The sequence below is a fragment of the Numenius arquata genome, chromosome Z (assembly GCF_964106895.1).
Source record: "Numenius arquata chromosome Z, bNumArq3.hap1.1, whole genome shotgun sequence".
Classification (NCBI taxonomy): domain Eukaryota; kingdom Metazoa; phylum Chordata; class Aves; order Charadriiformes; family Scolopacidae; genus Numenius; species Numenius arquata.
The window spans coordinates 9,254,278-9,279,123 of NC_133616.1; the positions used below are offsets into that span (position 1 = coordinate 9,254,278).

Consider the following 24,846-nt stretch of genomic DNA (forward strand, 5'->3'; position numbering starts at 1 on the left):
TCACTGCCTGTTTTCTGCAGCATTAAAAGTGAGCTGGAGTATGATATATTTATTGATCACTACCAAACACACCCTGGACCTTCCTCCAGCTCCCTCACCCCTGTTTATCCATGCAGAGCGCACATTGATACCTGTAACTCCACATGGGCTGTCCCCTGTCCATGGAGCAGGGGACCTGATACTGTTGCCCAAAGCTCTGTGGTTCATCTTTCAGTAGTGGTGGACTTCCACAGACAGGGACCAGGGAGATGGAGCCACAAGGCAGACAAGGGAGAGACAAGCTGGCGGTGGGGCTGCTGGGCAGGCAGAAAACATCAGCTGGAACTGGCAAGGAGGAGGAAATGGGATTAAAAGGAGAAGCACAAATGAGGAAGAACTAGTGGAGAGGCTGATGGAGGCATTTCACTGAATTTCACTGAATTTTTAGAGTTGGAAGGGACCATAAAGATCATCTAGTCCAACTCCCCTGCCGAAGCAGGATTGCCCAGAGCATGTCAGAGCATGTTACTCAGGACTGCATCCAGGCGGGTCTTGAAAATCTCCAAAGAAGGGGACTCCACAACCTCCCTGGGCAGCCTGTTCCAGTGCTCTGTCACCCTCACCGTAAAGAAGTTTCTTCTCATATTTGAGTGGAACCTCCTATGTTCCAGCTTGTGCCCGTTGCCCCTCGTCCTGTCAGTGGGAACCACTGAAAAGAATCTGGCTCCCTCCTCCTTCAACCCACCCTTCAGATACTTTTAAGCATTGATAAGGTCTCCCCTCAGCCTTCTCTTCTCCAGGCTAAAGAGTCCCAGCTCTCTCAGCCTTTCTTCATAAGGGAGATGCTCCAATCGTTGCCCTTCGCTGGACTCTTTCCAGTAGTTCCCTATCCCTCTTGAATTGGGGAGCCCAGAACTGGATGCAATACTCCAGTTGTGGCCTCATCAGTGCAGAGCAGAGGGGGAGAATGACTTCCCTCGACCTACTAGCCACACTCTTCCCTATGCAGCCCAGGATTCCATTGGCCTTCCTGGCCACAAGAGCACATTGCTTGCTCATTGTCATTTTTCCGTCTACCAGGACCCCCAGATCTTTCTCTTCAGAACTTGATTCCAGCAGGTCCACACCTAACCTGTATTGGTGCCTAACATTCTTCTTCCCCAGGTGCAGGACCCTACACTTTTCCTTGTTGAACCTCATGAGGTTCTTCCTTGCCCAGCTCTCCAGCCTGTCCAGGTCTCTCTGGATGGCAGCACGGCCCTCCGGGGTGTCAGCCACCCCTCCCAGTTTGGTATCATCAGCAAACTTGCTGAGGATACACTCAGTCCCCTCATCCAGGTCGCTGATGAATATGTTGAACAGGACTGGACCAAGTATTGACCCCTGGGGGACACCACTGGTTACAGGCCTCCAGCTTGAACCTGCTCCATTAATCATTACCCTTTGGGTCCTGTCACATAGCCAGTTCTCAATCCACCTCACTGTCCCCTCATACAGCCCACACTTCCTTAGTTTCCCAATGAGGATGCTATGGGAGACTGTGTCAAAAGCCTTGCTGAAGTCAAGGTAGATGACATCTGCTGCCCTCCCCTCATCCAACCAACCAATTATAGCATCGTAGAAAGCTATCAGAATGGTCAAACATGATTTACCCTTGGTAAACCCATGTTGCCCACTTCCAATAACTCCCCGCTCTTCAACTTGTTTGGAGATGATATCTAGAATGAGTCTCTCCATTACCTTCCCAGGGATGGAGGTGAGACTAACTGGTCTGTAGTTCCCAGGGTCCTCCTTCTTGCCCTTTTTTTGTATTATCACATATTTTTGTATTACCACCTTTTTTTGTATTACCTTGTATTACCACAGCTTGCCTTGGGCTGAGCATCAGGAGCAAAAGCAGGACTGAGCCAAAAGCAGAAACAGATGCCAGAATCATAGAATCACAGAATGGTTTGGGTTGGAAGGGACCTTAAAGATCATCGAGTTCCAACCCCCCTGCCATGGGCAGGGACACCTCCCACTAGACCAGGTTGCTCAAAGCCCCATCCAGCCTCGTCTGGAACACCTCCAGGGATGGGGCATCCACAGCTTCCCTGGCCAACCTGTTCCAGTGTCTCACCACCCTCACAGGAAAGAATTTCCTTCTGATATCTAATCTAAATCCCCCCTCTTCAGTTTAAAACCATTACCCCTCATCCTATCGCTCCACTCCCTGATAAAGGGTCCCTCCCCATTTCTCCTGTAGGCCCCCTTTAGGTACTGGAAGGAGCTATAAAGTCTCCTTGAAGCCTTCTCCAGGCTGAACAACTCCAGCTCTCTCAGCCTGTCTTCATAGCATAGGTGCTACAGCCCTCTGACCATCTTTGTGGCCTTCCGCTGGACCTGTTCCAACAGGTCCATGTCCTTCCTGTGCTGAGGACTCCACTCGGCATCACACACAGTGGAGGGTACAGAGCAGAGGTCCAAGTCCAGGCCCCACTCATAAGCCCTGGTCAGCCCAGCAGTGACTCCAGCTTTGTTGCTGCTCCCTGACACCCTGGGGACCTACAGCAGAGAAACAAGCCCCTGGATTTATCCCTCTTTTCCAATTAGCCTCCTTCCCCCTCCTCCTCTCCCTCCACCCTGCCAGAATCAATCCTCGTCCTGGCATTTTAAAGGGCAATGTGCACGTTTTATGGCCGTCCCCTATAAAACCATTCTACATGATAACACATCCAGCCCTTTATTAGGGACGTTTGGCAAGTTTATTGGCCAGACATTTTTCTGCGCTGACAGATGAGGTCCTGCCATCACTTCTGTGAGCAGGAGGGGCCCTCTCCTGTCCTCTCCTCCCCTCTCCCGAGCTGCCCAGCCTCGCAGCACGGGCAGCCCACGGCCATCCTCAGTGCGCTGCCAGCCCCATCCCAGGGCAGCTGAAGTCCTTGGGTGCCCTACATCTCGCCTCCAGCCAGGCAGAGCCATCCCCTCCCTGCTGGAGAACTAGCAGCAGACACATCTACCAAAGACCAATTAACTCTTTAGAGCCAGGGAAACGCTCTTGTCTGGGTGCACGGGCATCCTGGTGGTCAGATTTTCACATGATGGCGGGATGGCTCTGCACAACTCCTCATTTCTCTACAGCAAGGCTGTGCGTTGGGCAGCTGGAAGGCTTTTAGGTATCTCAGGGGGATAATTCCTCTCATTATATACTAGGGAACCAATTGGCCTTTGCTGTTTTGGGAACCGTGATGCTTTGTCCCACTCAGCCCTGATCCCAAGATCTCCAGATCACCACAAACACGAGACCCCGTTCCTGCAGCACTCGGTGAGGAGATCACAGAATCACAGAATCTTCTTGGTTGGAAGGGACCTTTGAGATCATCAAGTCCAACCACAAAAAAAAAAACCCAAAAAACCAAAACAAAACAAAAACCAAACAAACAAAAAAAAACCCAACACAAAAAAAAAACAACAAACACCAAAAATAGAAGCAGGCTGGGACATCAGCAGATGTTTATACAGTGCAGAGGGGCTCCGCTTTCCAAGAAAGCCACAACCACGCTGCCGAAAGCAGATTTGTCTCAGACATCAGACGCCGGCGCCACCAAGGCTGTCTCTGTGCCCAGCTCCTCCTCTGCTCGCCCATGAGGACCCCCACAGAACCAGGAGGACGCGATGTAAAGCCAGCTGCGGGTTTTATTGTCTTGCCTTCACAGCCATCCACGTGGGTAACGGCAAGTAGCAGGGCCAGTGGAAGTTTAATGAGAGGTCAAGGATTAACAGCGGCGACCAACATTTATCTAAGTGCTCACCTGGCACTTCCTCGCCACACTTCAGGGGCGCTGGCGGCCGCTGAGGGATCTGCTCCCCAAGGACCGTCATAGGCAGGATGGACGAAGTCCCTGGGAAAGGGCAGTGGTGGTGCCCGACATCAGGAAGGGGATGGTGACCCCAGGCTGGGAATCCAGCTTCTGGCTCAGGTCCTGCTCCGGCCAGGCAGCAGTCAGGTCACACCAGACCCATCCAAGTCACCTTTCGGGTGTCTCAGTCAGGCGTTTCACGGTAAAAGTGTGGTGACGACAAGGCTGCGCTGTGATTCCCACCCTGCCGGCAGCTTTCTGCCCGGTGACCGGTTTCTATGGTTGATCCTGACCCGTTGTTGTCGCTCATTTCACTCCTGGCCGTGGCACCAAGCGGTGGTGGGGTCCCCGGGCTCACCAGCCCCCTGCCCAGCTCTGGTTCGCATGTCACATTCCCAGGCTGTGTTATTCTTAAGTACCGTAAATCTCTCACTATTATTCTCCCACTTGATATAGTGAGCTGTGTCACTTTGAAAGGAAATACATAACACTATATTAAAGAAATCATGGATCTCCTCATTCATGTTTAAAACAAATTTATTACAATGTAAGAAACCCTGAATAGCATGAATTTATTATAATGATTTAAGGCTCCTGGCACTTGAGTTAAAAATGTCTCTCAATAAATAACTTTCCCTTGAAAACACAGCAAATTAATATAGTTTACCATTTCCAAAGTTATATAAATCCAAGAGGCTTAAATCAACAGTATGCTGGATAAGATTACTGTTGCTCAGCCAGAGCCTGGTATCGCAGCTCCCAAGGATGGAAAAAGTAGTGAAAAATGGATGGCTTTTTCTTTTTTTGGGGTTTTTTGGGGTTTTTTTTTTTTTTTTTTGGTTACCTTTTTCTGCCTTCCACCACCCTGGGCTATGTCTGTTCCATGAAAGTCAGACTAATGCGAAAGGGATGAAAGCAGCTGCGGCCTTTTGCACACAGGTATCATTAAGGCAGAGCGGCGACTCCGCCACCAGACTCGACAAACGCCGGCGCCGCTGATAATCCCCCGAAGCGCCTCCGACGGGCACGGACGGCCCCCTCCCTCTGGGTAGCTGCGTTTTAATTTGGCTGCAAACCCAAGAACCGAGGTGTCTCCAGCCCGGCTGCCTCCAACTCTCTCCGGTCCGGAGCAAAACCAGGGCTCTCTCCTCGGCAGCAAGCGGGGACGGCGTGAGGCAGCCGGGATCCGAGTCGAGGTTTTAAAATAACGCCCCCCCCCCACCGCAAGGCTGCCGTGGAAGTATTCAGAGGGGCCAGCATGCCGCCTCCCCTCTTCTCGGGGGTCTCCAGCTCAGAAAAAAAAAAAAAAAAATACCAACAATCCGGAATGCAACGGCTGCTGGTGTTTGGCAGGGCGGGTGTCAAGACGCAGAGTTAGTGGGTCCGTGCGAAACCACAGGGGAACCCTCTGCGTGAAAAATATGCACAAACACACACCCACACCCAGGTGCCAGGTCCCCACGGGTGAGGTGGCGAGTCAGGCCACATCAAGGGGAGATGCCTCCTCTCCCCTGGGGCTGGATGACAACTGCGAAGGGAGAGGTGGAAGGGAAGTGGAACCCCAGGCGTGGCCATAGCCATCGGTGGGACCGGCAGGGTGGCGGCTGGCACAGAGCTTGCCCCACGAGCCAGCCATCCGTGGAGCTCAGCAGCTCTCAGGGGCAACAGCCTGTGCACATCTGCGTGTACAGGGAAGCAGAGGTTTTGCACAGCTGGCTGCCACCAGCACCTGCCTTGCACAGAGAAAGGCTCCCGCTTGGTCTCTCTGCATGGACCTTCCCACTTGGTCACCATGTGGGCAGCAAGAAGTGCTCAGCATCACCAGCTGGACAACCTGGGAGCCCTTCTCCGTCAACCCTGCTCTCAGGAAGGCCTTCAATGGTTTTTTGTTTTGTGAAGGTCTAATTTTTTCCCTTTGCTGTCAGTGTGTCAATTTTTTTCCACAACGTGGCTGATGACTATTTTTTTTTAAACAAAGTACAGCACCAGTGACATTCTGACAGTGCCAATACAGACAGAGTACACCCACCTGAGCTTTTCAACATAGGAAGTTAGGGCTGTTAAGGGTCAGATTGACAGCCTTAGCAAATTCAAGTCCTCTGTACAGCAGACGACGAGAAGTTATTAGATATAGACAACGCTTTCAGGTCACCCAGTCCATCTCCCACCCCACCTTTTAATTGTCTCTCTCACCCAAGCTATAAATATCTGACTCTTCTCATCTTGTTTCCTCATTATGTCAATTCTAGCAGTCCCTGATCATTTTTATTACTCCTTACTGAAATCTCTCCAATCTGCCAGTAAACTCTGTGGTAATGAGATCCCTGTGCTGAAGGCACTAGTGCAAATAGCGGGGCACCGGGCCCGCTGACAAGGAGCCACTTCCTGGGCAATTTGGAGATGTCATCGCCTGCTCACCCGCAACTCAAGTGTCTTCTTGTCTGTTGTTGTTGCTGCTCTCAGACACCATTGCCTCATGCTTTGCTCATTCTTCCCCTTCGGAGGGTTTCTGCTGTCTGGGTCTCCCCCCATCCCATCGAGCATGTATTTTTCAGATGCCGCAACCACCCCAGGTTCATGCTCCATCCCAAATTGGATCCTGCAATCTTTTTTTTCAATCTTTTTTTTTTTTTTTTTTTTCCTCATTGGTATTTCTACTTCACATTATTTCTTCTTCCTCAAGTCCTCTAAATTTAGCAGGGCCTCCTGGCTTCACTCACAGACTTTCTGCTTCCAAGGAACAGAGCAGCGAGACCAGGCACCCAGCCCAGCACCTCCAAACAAGGCTCCTGAAAGCGTCCAAAGGCAAACGCTGTGCGGATGAGGCCACACTGTCATCGTTCACAGCAACGGCACCTGCTCTAGTGTAAACCCTTCAAGATGCTTAAATGCTGGAGAAAACTCAAAAACAAGCCTCCCCCCTGCCCAAATCATCCACGAGCTGGAAAACAGACATTAGGACACAGGTCATAAAGGACCCCGTCTCGTCAAAGAGAAGATTGAACCAGGAGTTTATCGTTGTGTGGAGGGGGCTCACTGTCTGACCACAGGGGGACTTTGCAATCTTGCTTCCGAGGGTACAACTAAGTCCAGCAGCTGCAAAATAAAGTTAGACAAACTCAACCTCAAAATAAGGCAGTTTTGTAGCAGCAAGGATAATTAAACACTGGGAGATTTTGACAACGTGCTTTCAAAATTTCAGTGCAACTTCCTCGCAGTCAACAGTAACTTGAGAAAGAACCAGATTTTGTGTTTGTGATTTCATCTTGTCCTTTCCTTGCTGGCCAAGCCAGGCCTGGCAGAGGAATTCCCTTATTGTCCTTAATGTTCATAACACTCAACGCTTTGTGTTTGGACAATGGCTTTAATCAAATCCACACTTCAAGGTTTTAAGGTAGTTGCCCGTAAGCAACCAGGAAAGATAACTTCTTTCCGATTTTTCACTTTCCTCCTGTCTGCAGACAGGGGACCAGAAAGAATGAGCTGACACTCCAAGACTGGTTATTGAATGCTATAAGTGAACAAAGTGTTTTTTTCACACACTCAGAATGACTCCTGAATTAAGAAAACTAGGAATTTATGGCTCTTATTGCAGCTTGTGGATTGGTTTGCCTGCTGGAACCCTCTGGGCTTCTCTGTCCTCACATTATGTCAGGGGAGTCACCTGTCAGTGACATCTGAGTTTCTCCGGTTTAGCTTCCCAAATATTTTAGCCTGAAATCACCCCTTCAAGCTGCAGAGGGAGGCAAGTGGCTTTCCCAGAGCTGGGAATCAAACCCAGTTCCCGCACATCCCCATCCTCTTGCTGCAGTTGGGATGCAGTAGCATGCCCTGTGACTGTGGGAGTCGTCAAGCACCAACCCTGACCAGACCAGGTTGGGTTTCTTGGTGTTTTTCAGGTGACTTCTGCTTCCCAACACCTTCCCCAAGGATCACGGTGAAAGCTCCGCTACACAACCATGCCCAAGATGCTCAAGGTAGCCTGTTCTCTCACAGCCACATGGAGCCACCATAGTGTAAAACACTTACTGTCACTGGGAGCAGACAAGCCTTCAAGAGAGGCAGGGAGCAGCTACGGATCGGGAGAGGCATTTTCCAGAGGAGAGACACCCAGTCAGAGCAGAATTCTCTGCTTCCACCGGTTTAAATCACCTCATTCAATATTCTGTGTTGTCATATGTAGCATGCAGTTATGTAAATTTATAAATCATACACTAATTAGCACACAATTTCATAAATTTAGTAGCAGTGAAAAAGGAGGTTTCTAACTAACCAGGCTGCGCTCTCTCCTCCTCAGATGGCACAAATTCAAACGCTGCCTGGAGGTCGTATTTCAGAAAATCTCTGCTGCAACTTTAGAGTTTAACCCCAGGCTCACGTGCGCTTCAAGGGATATCTTTTAGGTATCTCAGGCTCGATCTCTCTCAAGCATAGCTAAGCCCTTTCCTCTCCTTCCTTAACACCAAGCCTCCACAGCTCATTGGATCACTGCAAATTTTGCTTTGCTTGTTTCTCCCTTATTCAGATTCTTGCTATATCCAGTCTCACATTCTTCTTCTCATCTAATTCCGCACCACCCTTCCTTGCTAGCAATTAAATCCAGTCCATGTCTGGGTTATACCTGGCTTCCACCCTGTTACCCTCATGCTCTGACCTCCCTGTCTAGCTCTAGCTCTAAAGGGAAGCTGCTAAAGTTCGGTCATGTCCTTCTTTCCCTGACTTACCACATATCCTTTGGACAGTAGCTCCCCAAGTGCAGGAACATGATTTGGAAAAGGAGTGGGGAGTCATAAGCCTCTTCTGGGAACCAGCGCTTGAAGACATTTCTCCCTCCAGGATATAACACAAAATTTGCTTTCATCAACTAACTCACTATATTTTAACAACTTGTCTCTAACTTCTCGCTCAGCTCCACTCAATCTAAACCTTCTGTCATCTTTTGGTACAGTTCTCTGCCTTGCATCCTTGTCCTTTCTTGCCTTTACCTCCATCCTTTCTTCCTTATTTTTTAATTCCACCTTTTTGTCCCAAAGCATGGTGCTGGCCCCTTCTCTTCTCTTTTGTATTACAGAATCACAGAATGATATGGGGTTGGAAGGGACCTCTGGAGATCATCTAGTGCAATCCCTCTGCCAAAGCAGGTCCACCCAGAGCAGGTCCACCCAGAGCAGGTAGGAACGCACCCAGGCTGGTTTTTAATGTCTCCAGAGACAGAGACTCCACCACCTCTCCGGGCAGCCTGTTCCAGGGCTCTGCCACCCTCAAAGTGAAGAAGTTCTTCCTCATGTTTAGATGGAACTTCTTATGTACAAGTTTGTGCCCATTTCCTCTTGTCCTGTCACTGGGCACCACTGAAAAAAGACTGGCCCCATCCTCTTGACACTCACCTTTTAAGTATTTATAGGCGTTGATCAGATCCCCCCTCAGTCTTCTCTTCTCCAGACTAAAAAGACCCAAGTCCCTCAGCCTTTCCTGGTAAGAGAGATGCTCCATTCCCTTGATCATCTTTGTAGCCCTTTGCTGTACCCTCTCCAGCAGTTGCCTGTCCTTCTTGAACTTGGGAGCCCAGAACTGGACACTGTGCTCCAGATGGGGCCTCATCAGGGCAGAGTAGAGGGGGAAGATAACCTCCATTGACCTGCTGGTCACACTCTTCTTGATGCACCCCAGGATGCCATTGACCTTCTTGGCCACAAGGGCACACTGCTGGCTCATGGCCAAGAATACATTCTGTCACCCCTCTGCCACTTCATGCTCCAAAAGAGGTCTTGCTCCTTCTCACAACAAACCCTATGTCCTGGAGAGGAAACGAAGGCTTGAGTTCCTCGTCTATCTTAGCAAACTGGGGATTCACAATATATGCGACGTGATCATGTGGAAAGTGGAACACGTCAGTGAAAGAATTGACATCTGAGCTGGACAAAACAAACCAGGAGATAAGTCAAATAAACAAAAAGTCTGGAAGATCAAACAAAACCCCTATATAATTTATTAGATTAAGACCTCACATACATATATAAATATACGCTCAAGATGGGATTCAACAGTGAGACCGGAGAGGCTAGAAGCAGAAAGGGTGTGATTGCCACAGGCACACGGTGCACAAACGCAATGGCTACACAAGCACTTGGCAAGGGCATGTGTACGAGCCGCTCGGGAAGAACACAAAGTGAAGGCATGGGTGGGAGCCTCTGCAGAAGTCATGTCCCCCCACAAAGCCTCACGTAGAACACAGTCCAATGTATAGCTGAAGCATATTAACCGGGAACATTCTGGACAAACAATCTTTGGCTGGACTAAATCCCCGTCAGCAGCTTCCTAATATAGGAGCTTAAACTTAAAAGGACACTGTCAAGTGATTGCTTTTGCTAGTTTAATTTTTGCATTTCCTCTACTGTTTTAGCAGATGGAAAACAATTCCCCTCCCAGTCCCAGCTACTGATTTTGTCCTTTCCTATTTGACAATCATTGATTTTTTTTTTCTAAGGCTATAAATGTTTTAATAACTTCAACTTTGTAGTGCCTCATGGCAAAATATCTTTGCTTGCGCTGACTGCTAAACACTGTTCCTAATGTACTGCTGATAACTAGAGCAAGAGCCAGCATTACAAAAAATGATTTTTCAAGGGGTCTACCAAATTAATAGCTTTTGTTTCTTTGTCCACATCTCACAGACAGTTAAAACGGGCAGGTCTTCACCCACCAGACATTTCAACCACCTTGACTCTACAATTCTTGGCTTCATAAAGGTATGCCTCCTGTGTAGCTCTGACTGATGGACGGCACCTTGAGCGTAGAGCCCACAACCCTGACAATGTCCTTTTAAAAAGAGCTACTTCCAAAACATAGATTCAAGTCAAAAGTCACCATCGGAATTAGAATTGTTAATGAACAAAATGGACCATAAGGAATCCTAAAGCAGCTAAATATTGGCACCCACAAGAACCAAAGAACAGAATGCTCCCACGCAGTGTTCTCGACTGGGTACGCAAAGGCACCTTTCAAGAGATATACATGTAATTTTTGCTGTTTCAAAAGGTCAGTTAGCACTTATTAGAAAAGGCAATTAAAGTTTCAGTCAACCTGGAAAAGAGAAGCAATTGGACTGAAATCAGAGAACTGTGTCTTTATAAATGCCAAACGTCAACAAAAAAAAAATCCCCAACAAAACTAAAAAAACACCGAAACCCAACCCCAAACCCTAAGATCTATGTGATGGTCTTTTCTTCATGGTTTTTCAGTTTTCCTGCTGCTCCTTGTACATTTTTCTCTTCTTTCCCCTCCCTTTCCTGCCCTCCTAAAGAAGCAGAATACTCAGCCAGCAGAATGAGAAAACCTATTTCCCCACCTGCCACACTTGGGTGAGGGCACAGAACACATCTTCAGGGCTTTAAGCAGAAGCCCGTGCCCTTCACAGGCTCGAGGAGTAGAACAGGAGGGACATTCAACAGCAGATGGACATACTGGAAAGAACTATAATACTTCACTGACAGCAGGACAGACCAAGCAGGGCCTTTCCGCAGCAGTCATTTTCTGCTCCAGTAATGCTGCTTCACTCCTTCAAACTCCTCCAAGCAGCTTTTAAAATTCAGCTGGGATGCACAAGAAGGACATCACCTAATTGGTGATCGAGACAGGGTCTGAACGAAACAGCCCAAGGTACCCTCAGGTTCGTCCTCCCCTTCATTATCCTTTTGTTTCACCGCTGTAAGAGGACGGTGCTGCCAGAGGCACGTGCTAGAGGTCCTGCACTGATGCTCTCACCAGAGAGGAGCCTCGCCAGATCCTTCTGGAGCGCTAAACAGGAGCCAAGCAGGTGGGGGGCAGGCAGCAGCGATACCCCAAGGATCAGTACAGCAGCTCGCTGCCATGAAGATAAGCAGGGCTGCCTAAAGAGACTGTCAGAAAAAGCTGTACTGGCCCACGAAGCGGTGTTTGGGAGCAAATGGCCTAGAACTTGCCCGTACTGGCTCCATTCTACCTTTCCCTCGCTGCAATTTTACTGTGCAAAATGAGTATTTTAGCCTCATATTTCTAGGAACACATGCCGGTGGCTACTGTTACAATAAAATATGAACACTGCATTGTGGAGAAAATGACCATTAATCCTGTAATCTGCAGTCATTTTTACCAATTCGGCACATTTCTTTAAATAACCAAGTACATGCAGTAGATGGAAGTGCATTTAAATAAACTGAAATAGATACAGCATGAATAATTAAAGTCGGCAGGGAAATGTGCATTGCAAGCCGCTAGTGGAAATAATTACTGATTTGTCTTATTTACAATGGAGCCTCGATACAGGATCAAAATAGTGCAAGTTAGTGAAAATGTCTTAAGACTGTTCTCATACTACCGCTACTATATATTTCATCCTGAAAAGTACATCACATAGGCTTTGGACCACTACAATGTCTGACGGTGTTCTGCTGTTTCAGGGTTAGGTTACTCAGCATATAAACTCTGTCAAATAGCACTGACTTAAAGAGGAATATATTTCAAATGGATGCCTAGTACATCAACCTGCAACATTATCTATTAATGTTATTAAACACTGTATAGCTGAGCTTACGATATATCCCCTAAAAACCCAGCGTGTTAAATATCAGAATATTGAAGGAAAAAGTAGATCATAAAATCACTGAAAAAAGTACTAAAGTGCTTGTACCTTTATAATATGCCAGGTTTTAAACAGACTTGTTTAATTAGAAAATAATCTACTTTGAACGTAGTGGTTCTTGACTGCTAGGCAGTTCTTGCAAACTGCTTTAGAGCTAAAAATCGATAATGAAATATACTTCCGATATGAGGCTGGCAAAACTGTGACTTCAATCTATTAGAAAATGTTGTAGATTAAAAAAAAAATTTCTATTTTAGAATGATTACTTGGCACATGAAAGGTTTAGAAAAAAAAGGTTAACGCTTTCTGATTAGTCTATTCCAACAATGTTCTCGCACCATGATTACTAAAACCAGAATGAAACTGGATGCTAATTATCTGTGTTTTAGAAGAGGGGAGAGAAGCAGTTGTCACTCAAATAATTTAAAAAAGGTACTTTAACACAAACAAATCAGCAATAAAAAGGTCCTAAAAATTCCACAGAAGGGCTGTAGACCAATGAGGCACGTCAAATGAAGAAGATCTCCTCAAGGAGCCGGCTCTCCTCCAGCTCGTCTGCTCTGCTTCTGGAGCTGCAAGGGGTCTGGTACCAAGGCGACGGCCTGTGGCTTGCATGACGAGGCGTGTGCATTTTGTTCCTGTCGTAAGATTCCCTGCAGAGCTGTCCGGAGGCAGATATCGGACTCATAGCTTCGACCAGGTCAAGAAGACTGGCTTCGTACCTACAGAAACACATCAAGAAAATGGAGCTCCATTAAGTACCACAGCATCACGCAGGATTTGAAACCTGTCTTCCTGCCTTCATAATTCAGACTAGACTCGGATTTGTCTGATGGGGCCACCAGCACAGAACGAATGTTGGTCTATGTGTTCCTATGAGGAATACCAACACAGAAAGAGGCGAGCAAAGCATGGGTGCTCAGGTTATTTTAAGCTGTTTCATCAGCTTTTCCATTTGAGGTGTGCAATGTCTTAGTCGCACTCCGGAGACCGAGGACAGACTTCAGAGATATGACAGCCAAATACACCGAACAAGTACAAGGCAGTCCCACACAGGTAATGGTAAAGTGACTTATACGCGTGCTGCACTTTTTCCAATAGACCTCTACACTTGATTTAGTTTCCCAGGGATTTGAAAACAGCAGGAGACTTTATTATTATTGCCACAAACTACACGTGCTTCCTGTAAATCTCTATGCACTATATGGTCTGTCTGGTGGAAGCACTGAAGGAATATAATCTAAGCAAGGCAATACAAAATCAACACTTCAGGCACCAAGAGAAAAGGCAAAGGTGCTAAACATTACTCAGGCTGTCCTTTAAGTGTGAGTACAGATGTGGGGGAAGGTTGCGAGCCAACGTTAGCTGGTAACGCACACTGAATAATGGCAGTTACTTCAGACAGAGACTTCCTATTAATATTCACACAAGACAAGACCTGATCTAAATACCAGCACAGGATTGATCATTACAATATATTTTCTCCTGTCCAATTTTAAATGCCTTAAACAATACCGTTTCCACTGCTCCCCCAGGGAGGCTGTTCTCCAGATATTACTCAAGAGTTTTACCCCAAAGCCTCCTTTGTTCCATCCTGTTGTTAGCACAAACCTGCCCAATTTTCCCAATGCTGAAATAATGCACATATTCAATGACTTACATGGACACAACATTATTCACAGCACCCAACCTAAGGCATCAGCATAGCTGCTTGGTTTCCACATGGTCCCTCTCTTGTAAACATAAAGAGTTCATCCATAGCATGAGGGAACATCTCAAGACATTTCCTGCATTAAAAAAAACCTCTGATTTTCCTTTCAGGACAGTGGGAGCCAAGGAAGACTAAGAAACTAAGTCAGACTGCTAGGGTAGGTTCCTGAACTCAGATGGGATGAAAAATTCTTAAGTACAAATGTTGACAAGGGTTTATTGATGTGAAAGATTAGCAGTGGCCAATGTACCTCCCAGAGGCAGACTACAACTTGTGTTGTCAACAGCATCATGCAGCAGCAGCAGGTAAAGAGACTTCCTTCCCTAAACAATCGACGCCATGCAAAATATCCTTCATTACCTCCACCGGTGAGCGTTACGTCCCAACCATCATCAGAAAACTGAACATGACAAGGTAACTTATGTCTGAGACACAGAAATACTTCCTCAGGTCAGAGGAGTTAACTGTGGTGCTGCCGGGTTAACACTGATGTTAATGGCAACCACAGCAGTTATGCTATGATTGCTTGGAAAAGCCAGCTCTCATTTCCTTCAATTTGTATTGTTTCTTCCAATCTGATGGTCGCCATTGCATCTGACACAGTCCAACTTGACATTACTGCTTGCAGGGCTCTCTCCTCTATTTGACTATCTATAGATTGTTTTGTTTTCCTTCGGATGTACTAGCTCACATTTCACCCAACCAGAAACCTATTTTTCAAATGTCTTTTTCACATTTTAAGCTTGCCTACATGTGTTTCTATTATCTGTCTGTTTAAATCACACCCAGTAGCCAAAAATGAGTGACTTGAAACAAAAAAAATACAGCTTTAGTTTTACTTCAATTGGACTGCGTAAGTGGCTATCCCTACGCAAATGTGATGCCTTACAGTTATCCTAACCAAGAATTTTGGGACGACATGAGGGTTGTGGGCAGCCAAGCCAGGCCATTTTAAAGGGTTCTGTTGTTTGTATTAGCATTCAGAAAGCACCCTCTAAAAACTGAGGCTCCTTAAAGATATCTCCAACGTAAACGGAATAAGCTGCAGTGATAGAACTGGCACATAGCTATATTAGACTTCTCACGTAGAGAAAGTTTTGGACTAGACTCTATATAGATATACACAGATGCTTTGAACCCCAGAGAAACCCAGTTAACACATACACTGGTTTCATTAGCCACACCTAAAACTTCTTTTTAGATTAATCTAGTCTAGCATACAAATGCTTATCTCCTCTGACTGTAGTGCTATCATAAAATTTCAATTTCTCCAGCAGCCACATTCAATCACAGATTAGGCAGGGGGAAACCAAACCAGTCAGTGCATTTATAGCAAACGTGCAGGCCCTAGATTTCAGCAGTACCTTCGAGTTCATTTCTTCTGCAAGTTTATCTAAGTTTTACAGCATTTCTGCTATCGGGAAAGCTAAATGATTTGGCAGATTACAAGCGCAGCAAATAGCAAAGATTATGTAAAAGACCAGGTGTTGTAAATCAGTCTATTTGACACCACAGTTATATATGCAATAAAGTGAATGAACTCTGCTAACACAGCGCTATCTGATAAAGAGAATGCTCCTTGCAGGTATTTAGTGTTTAATCCCATGATAATGGTTTGCCCTGGTTTGTCTAGGCAACATCAGACAGCATCTGGCTGGAGGCAAAAGAGTAGACCCAGAATGGTTTGAAGCTCACAAAGACAATTTTCCCAACATTTATTTGTAGCCGAATATTTAAAGAGACACAGACAGAATGCTCAAATCCTGACATGCAACCTTCTCTAAAACCAGGATATGTATTCCTTGCACGATCTGAATAAATGCATAAGTAAAAACAGGCTTCATTATTATTATTATTAATACGACAGTTAATGGCTTCAGTGAAGTCAAAGCTGCAGGATCAGGCACCCGCGAGTCAGAACATTTCAAACAGGAAAACTGATCTGGCAAACTTGGCTTGTGAATACTCAATGCTCTTTTAATGCAAATTAGCAGCCAAGGGTACCCTCGTACTGTTCATGCTTCCCAAGGAGAAAAAATTCCCAAATGTTCTGTGAAAGTACCAGCACTGTACATTGAGCCACATACCGAAACTCCTCACAAATAGATGTTCAACCAAGCAACCACATGTCCCATCAACGCTAGATGCTAACACAGATTTTCTTTGATGGGTTTTGCCCTCTCAACAGAAGGAAAACGAGGTGGGCAACTGTCCCTTTGAGCATGGTGATAATTCAGTCTGTCTTCACCTTTTTGGTACATTTGCCAGTGTGCTGGAAAGTCAATGAGCACCTCCGCAACAGACTGGAAAACAATCTCTTTTCTAAGCCTGGTTTTGACACTTCCCCCATGTATATTTTTCATCTAACTTTCATGAGCTTGAAAGTCTGCACGTTTCATCACAGGAGAAGAAAATTCATGAAGTCTACAAGTTTGGATTAGAAGTCTAACTATTTAGACAGCTAAGGTTTGGTGAAAGTAATCTGATCATAAAATCTCCAAAAATTACATCAGGAGAAGGAACAAAAAGAATGAGTGTGCAAAGCATGAGGAAGGCAAGGCCATGTGCAAGAGGACAGAGATGGGAGCAAGAGGTAAGCTTTGAAGCTCTTCTTTCAACGAAGAAATTTGACCTTTGCTTGTAATGTAGAAGTTAAAACTCCAAATACGGCTCAGAGGGCAGCATGGAGATGCCCAAACTGTCTGAGAGGGAGGTACTACCAGGAACAAGCCAGCATAGCTGGGTCAGTGCAGAACTGTGACCTGGGTGGCTAAATCCTTCCTGGTCAGGCATTGCACAGTGCCAGGACAGAATTCCCTTCATCTCCTCTGCACAATTAACACAGGTGGCTGGATTCCATGATTCTACGAAATTTGGTTCCTCGGCCACTAAAGCGCTTTTGGTAAATTCTATCAGAAACTTTCAGCATTGCCTCCTAATTAAGTAAGTATCTAAGTAGAGTTTATAAACTTAATGTAAAAGAGTTTTGTAGTCCATCACTAAGGTAACAGGAAACATCATAAAGCACACTACAATTCAGAACAGCTCATTAAATGTCTACATTTTAAAGAGGAAGATAGCACAAAAATAAACACAGGTTGGCACAGAGCCCAATCCTTCCTTCCACGGTATTTCTGTTTCACTGCCTGTGCAGCAGGAATACAACTCTCCGAACATCTACAGGTGCATCTTACTTTGCACTCTGTTTCCAAATTGAACGGGAAGGAAGGCTCTCACATTTTTATGACAAACACGCAAACCTGGCTGTTGCTCTGGGAACTGTAAGACCACTTATTCCCAGGATGGTTGCTGAGAAATCACCTGAAACCACTTGGTATTCTGTCTAATAAAACCTGCTGGGCAATCAGAGTTCAGACAGTCCCACAATGTACAGTACCTAAAAAATGGTCAGATTATGCAAAAGTGATGCAGAGAACTCATTACTGCGCAGGATATTAGAGAAAATGGTCCTCTTGAAGGTAAGCACAGAGCATCCTTGCATCAATTGGCTGAACAGTGATGTTTGTTTATTTATTTATTTATTTAGACATTTGGGATATGTCATTGAATTTTTAATGTTTGTCTATTTCCCATTGCTGGTAAAATATATTTCTTACACGCTGTTCAATTTTTAAACTACACTATTGTATTTTCATATTGCACAGTCCTCTTTAACTAATAATATCATTTGTTCCTTCCTGAAAAAAATAGCACAACCCCAAACAAGTTTGATATTTGGAGGAGCAGGAATTTCCCCATGAGGCAAAATAACTGAACTTATTAGAGTCATAAATACTCTGGCAGTGAGATATATGTATATTTCTTTAAACAAGCAGCGTCAGACATTATTCGATCACGATGTTCAGAGATATCTTTTCATTTACAGCCTCTGAAAATTTATTCTTCAACCATAAATGTGTACAAAACACACGGAATGTCTCTTCTGCAAGGTGATGGCATTTCAACAAAGCATACTGGCAATACGGTTTTGGAGATTAGTAGCTGTATAGGCTTACTTTATTTAACTGTATATACCATAGGAAATAAAAAGGTTTATTTTTATACTACTGCTTATATTTTCAACATAAAGTTCAAAGTGATTTACTAATGTTACATGAATTGCCTTTGAGTTACGGTACAGTATTGTGCTTAAGTACAAAGCCTAACGCTATTTTGTATTCATAAAATGCCGCCTGCCTCCAAGCACTTTACAAATGCTAAATACAGCTAAAAACACATTCAAGGGGTAGGGAACAGACCCATTTTACAGAAAAGGAAACTGAGCTTATTATTATTATAAAGCAAATATCAAACTCCTATTTGACTGGAACAAACAAGGCTAACAAAAGCAGAAAAAAAAAACAGATGCAGATAAGAAGCGGCCTCAGCAGTCGGAACTATCCCAAACCTGAAGACACCAGACTAGTGATACAAGTGGAGGCTACCTGGAAAAACTGGCTGTGATGACTGATCACCCACGCCCAGGTTAACCCAGGCTCTATGGAAGAAGGGCAGAACTCTGCCTGAAGTAGAGAGTTCTTGCCACTTTCTGCCATCTTTGCATCTACATATGCCATTCTTGCATCTACAATCGCTGCATTAGGGATGCTAGAGGTATGTCCCTGTTTCGTCTTTTCAACATCCATGTAGCAACCTGTTGTCTACAAATCCACCTAATTCCTTTTTTAACCTGCTGCTTCCACGATGTCCTGTGACAGCAAGCTCAGGAAGTTCATTGCTATTGAAAGACATACTTTGGTGTATCTGTTTTAATCTGATATCCTGCTAGTGTCATCAAGCGCTTTTTAAGGATGGGCTGCAGTCAGTCTCCCTTACATGGTGGGATCTGGTGAACCACTGTTGCACTCTCAATTTACCCACTTCCCTCACAACTTTGCAAACCCTGATCATTCTCTCATTCAGTCTTTACCTACTCAGAGGCATAGCTTTTTGGTCTCTCCTTGTCTGGCAGCTCCTTCGTTCCCTTGATCACTTTAATTTTCCTGTGCACTTTTTCTAACTTCCACTATATCTCTGTTGAGAGGCAGAGACCTCTCACACAAGAATCAAAATGCGGGTACATCAAGGCTTTTGAAGCTCTGGGAAACTTTTGACTTCACAAATTGTCACCACCTGCTTCCAGTTCAATATCAAGTGGGCATGGTGTTGATGACTCTAGGTAAATTAAGTTTTTGTCCACTCATTTTTGATGCCATTTTGGAGTTTCTTGCTATTTACATGGCATTTGACTATCTGAAAGAACTTCGTATCATCCACAAACTTATTAGGTCACCCAGAAGATTTTGCTGTTCACTTGCTCTGGGTCACTGACAAAGAGCCAGCCCACAGGGTTCCTGGAGACCTCAATGCTGATTCTTCTGTGTCATGAAAGATTAATATTAAAGTCCCTTTGCCTGCTCTCATTTAATCAGCACTGAATCCGTAAAAGGACTTTTCCTCCAATCCTGCAGAAACTTGATTTCTCTAACAACCTTTGGTGTGGAACCTTGGCAAAGGCCGTTCGAAAATCCAAATGCATTATATGTCCACTGGATCTTTGTGCCACCAGGTTCGGGATCCATAGTTCTGAGGTGATGTCTCAGATTCTTTCTTCTCTCCCTCCCTGCTATATGAGTATAATCCAGGTTTTAACCAGTGTGCTATTTGGCCCAGAAAGCCTGAGATGAACATGGCAATTAATATTGAAGACCGGTTCGGTAGGAACGAAAGCTGATGAAGAGAAGCTGACTTTAGAGTCATTCCCTGAAAGGCCACAAGTCATGATAGGGGACCTTATCTTTCATATGTGAGCTGCATCTCCAGTGACCAAAAAACACCCTGGGGTGATATTCCCGTGTACTGACTCTCAAGATGCTGAAACCAAAAAAGGAACACAGAGAAGTGCAATTCTTGAGGCTGAAACATCCAAAAAATGAACAAGAATAAATCAGGAATCAGAGAGCAAATGACTGTCCCAGTTTGCCCAGGTTCCCGTTTTAGTTTCATGCAGGTCGGGACTCAGAGCAGACACCTCACTGTGGGATACAGAAGGAGCAAAATTCAACAGTGCTGTATCATAGAATCATAGAATCGTCTAGGTTGGAAGAGACCCTTGGGATCATCGAGTCCAACCATCCACCCTACTCTACAAAGTTCTCCCCTATACCATATCCCCCAACACCACATCTAAACGTCTCTTAAACACATCCAGGGATGGTGACTCAACCACCTCCCTGGGCAGCCTATTCCAATGCCCGACCACTCTTTCTGTGAAAAATTCTTTCCTAATGTTCAGTCTAAACCTACCCTGTTGGGAGCTTGGAGCCATTCCCTCTTGTTCTGTCATTAGTTACCCGTGCGAAGAGACCAGCACCAACCTCTCTACAGTGTCCTTTCAAGTAGTTGTAGAGAGTGATGAGGTCTCCCCTCAGCCTCCTCTTCCTCATACTAAACAGTCCCAGCTCCTTCAACCGCTCTTCATATGATTTGTTTTCCAGGCCCTTCACCAGCTTCATTGCCCTCCTCTGCACTCGCTCCAGCACCTATATATATAGGTATACACCTATATGTATAGGTGTATATGTGTATTTAAACCAACTCCAGGTTGGGATGTATTTCTTGCCTGTAATGGGTCTGTATTTTCCAAAGGCATCTCAAAGTTTCTTAATTCTTAAAGAAAAAGATCAGACTGTAGAATATTTCAAAGCAATTTAAAAAAGATCAGAGCCTTTTATTTAAAATACATCACATAATGTAAAACAGAATATATTTACACAGTGTCCTCAGCAAGAGCCTCCCGGAGTACTGTAAAACCCACACCCACATAATAGAGAGCTTACAGTATCAGAGACTTTTAGAGAAATCTCTGAGGCAGTATTCACAGAATCATAACCCAGAGAAGGAAAAAACTTATTAGATCATCCAGTCATCTCCCTGCTAATGGAGAACCGTTCCCTACAGTGTGCTTCCTCACATTTGTTGCTAACAATCAGCCTCTCGCTATTCTCCTTGGGAAGTCATTCCACAGCCAAATATATCTCATGCTATCATTACCATTATTATTTATTTATAGGCTACCATATAACCTCAAGGGCCTTGATCAGGATCAGGGGGACCCACTCTACAACCACTTGTAAGAGCGATCCTCTCTCCAGAAGAGCACACAGTCAGAAGAGATAAGTATAAGTCCAGAGGGAAAGATATAACATACAATTAAGGACATCTGAATAGCACGGAAAGTGCCACAAATGTTCCATGAATTTTCGCTTCAGAGTTGGTAGGAGGAAAAGGTATGCGTCGCAAAAAGAACATGTTTCTGATAATCATCTAGAGATAAACAAAAAGGATTTTCTTCCTCCCAGCTTCACACTATTAGTTATAGCTAAAGATCTAGCATGGTACTGAGAAATCTGTCTCCTTTTTTGGTGGAAACGCTTCTTAAGTATTTGAACAATATTACATTTCTCCCTTCTGCTCCAGTCTCAGTCAACACTTATCTGGGACACATGTATTTTAATCTTTTCTCATAAATCAATACCTCTAGTATAGCAACAGATTTTGCCACTCTCCTCTGACCTTTGACTATTTCTTTCCAGTAAGCGATCACCCAGAAATGAGCACCAAGTTCCCCTGGTGGGGTTCCACAGAAGCAGAGAGGAGATCAGCCCCCTCCAGCACTCAGGCTACACTTGTCTGTGGGGACACAGATGACAACGGCCCTTTTGCTGCCACTTCATCACTCCGCAGGTCCCTCTTTCATCTCTGTGTACATACTGATACACCACACCACAACAGATCGCTGTATGCAGCAACACCTACACCACCAATGACATCCATCCCTCGTTTTGAATGGTTATAACAACTATCACTACATATTGTTGAAAATGGAACCAGAGATTACAGCTTTGCAGAGCAGAATTACGGAAAGAAGCAGCAGAATTGAGTAACAACACCACCTCTTCGCTAACCAAAATGAGCCGCAGTGTCATGGGACAACCCTCCCTCCCCAGTGTGATTAAGAGTAGTAAAGAGCTGCACAGAACTTGGCTTGGAAGGGGCTGAGCACCGCTGGTTTGCCACTGGCCTTTTGCAAACCAAGCAGAGCAAGAGCACTGAAGGACACCAGACCCAGCAACAGCATCTCAAAAAGCTTGTGCCCTCAGGCAGGGCTGATAAGAGATTTTTTCCTCTTCAGTTTTCACCCTGGCTTCACCTATGATAGCATCCAACCGCCTGTCATTACTGAAATAAGAGTTACTGTAGCTCTCATTCTTCCTTGCTACACAAACTGGCCATTTTCACTTACCCAGTAGTCAGAGACCAACACCTGCTTTCCTCACCTTTCCGCACTCCCGTCTCAATGCTCCCAATCCTCAGTTATTCCACCTCTTTGCTCCTGGTAACTCAGCCTTTTCTATTATTTTCTCATCAGACTTTCGCTAAGACCCTGCTGCCATGTTACCAACCTGTCAAATACAACTGAAAGGGCTTCTTCATTGTTTTTGTCTCTGTGTGCTTTTAGTAGCTAAAAAACAATAAAAAAAAAAAAAAACCACCAGATCATTTCTTTTAAGGTACGGCTGCAAGCAGCTGAATTGGCATAACTGAGGTTGTAATAATTCTGGAAGGGGGAGAGTGAACAAAGACATTGAGTGCTGGGAAGTAAAGAAACCTTTTAAATCAGATCTGCCAGAGAGAGAAGAAAAAATTAGAATGAAGAAAGAAATTACAGAACCACAGAACTACCGTGGAGTTTAACAACCACCTCCGCAATCACTCTGTTTGTATTGTCCTTTTCTCCCCTCCCACACACCCGTTTGTGTCTCATCAAGCCTGAAAGCTCTTCAGATCAGAAAATGAAGCTCAGTGTATGTACAGCACCTGGGGCCCTGATTCTGCTGTGATATTGCATAATAACTCTGCACTTCAGAGCATGCTTAGCTTTTATTCCCTTTAAGCACTCTGTCATCACAGCGTATCTTCAGCAAGATCTTCACCCTTTATTGTTCTGGGCCAAAACTAAGCTGTCATCATCTCTTCTGCCATACCTCATCCCCCTACTTCTCCTGTCGTAGCAGCCTTTCTTCTCAATTTTTTGCTCTTACAAGTTTGTCCCCAAGCATCTTCCCCCTCAAAGCAAACTCTAATTCAATGAATCATCTTTAAAATTGTGCTTTTTCTTTTATAATGTACTAAAGCCTCTGACAAAGGGCTGTATACGTAAGTCACAGTGCAATTCTGCACCTCCTCTCTGCCAGTCTCAGTGCTGCCCCTTACTTTTTATTTCTTTTCCATGTCTCATCTCTTCTTCCTAGCGTGCTTTCAGCACAGGTGGGACTGTCTCATACCTTGTACTTTCTGGGTACTAAATACGTACAAAATAATTTTAAGGGGCATGTCTTAGGGGAAAAAAAAAAAAAAAACCCCACACCTCACAACATACAGCTTACAAAGCCCATCATCATTTACATGAATTAGCAATCTATCTTTTTTCACATGCTCAGTCCAAATTCCCAGCCTGTCAGATAATAAATCAACCTTTTGCTTCAATTGTACAGTCACTGGGAGATCTGCATAGTTTTAGGTCAAGCACTTATAACCATTTTATGATTCTAAAGTTTTTTACCTTGTCATTTAGTTACTGAACTGTGAGCTTTCATTGACTTTCTAACCGTTGTGGCAAGAACTGCTACTAGCTGTGCAAGATTTAAAACCTCATTGAGCAGAGGAGCAAAATCGGACTGCAGTAGTTTTAAGTACATATTGGGGTGGAATCGTGACCCTATGGAAGCCCATGGAAGTTCTGCCACTGGTTCACTGGGGCGGGGTTTCTTTCCCGTCTGCTGCCATTTGCTGTATCGGGGTGAATAAGTATTGCAAGCTATTTTACACCCTGGAAACGAAATGCCTCAGTGAATGCTTGGAAATTATTTATTTTACCTTTTTTTTTTTCTTTTTTTTTTTTTCTTTTTTTTTCTGTCCTGGTGAAATATTTCATATACAGCCAATTGCTGTACCCAAACACCGACTCTTCCTGTGGATCTGCACAATCCTTCCTCTCCTGCTTGTCAGCTTAATTTCTTCTGCTGTGGCATGCAGTGTTTAATAGCAAAACCTAGTACTCAAATTCTTCTGTTTCTTAATTATCTCTGCCCTGTCAGCTATATCAGTGAAAACAAGTTACCATTAGACAATTCAGATACCAGTAAACACCAAGTTGTGATAATATAGTCCTGTATTACTGTCATTATGGAAAAAGCTGTTTCAGGGAGCTTAAAAAAAATTAAATAAGCCCAGTACTTCTAAATGGCCAAAAATCTAAAGTTATCTTAATTATTCTTCAATATCTTAATCATTCTGTAGAATCTTGATCTTGTATAATGGCCATTTTCAATGAAAGGTTTGCTGCTCTGCACAGTTGCCACTTCCTTCTAATTGTGAATTAAAGCATAATTTAGTGTGGCTCTATGCCAGCATGACTAGAAAAATTTACAGACACTAACTCTGGTTGAAATAAGGGGGAAAAAGCAGTTAGATTTCTTTAAGTAATAGAAAATCACTCACCAAGTTGTACTTTAAAACAAAACACTAGAGCTTTAAGTTGACAAACTGACTTGAATTAAACCACATAAAAAAGTGCTTGCACTGTAAATCTTACAGGGCAAAAGTGATGGTAGGTTATCATTCTGTTTATTAGC

General features: G+C 44.6%; 1 protein-coding gene across 1 annotated transcript in view; it reads right to left on the bottom strand.

Annotated features, from left to right (window-relative positions):
• Positions 1 to 12,946: 12,946 nt before the first annotated feature.
• KIAA1328 (KIAA1328 ortholog) overlaps positions 12,947 to 24,846 on the bottom strand; it is a 178,307-nt gene continuing 166,407 nt past the window's right edge. The window contains exon 11 of the mRNA XM_074166575.1: positions 12,947 to 13,160. Within this exon, the coding sequence (XP_074022676.1) occupies positions 12,947 to 13,160 (214 nt within the window). The remainder of the gene's footprint in view (positions 13,161 to 24,846) is intronic.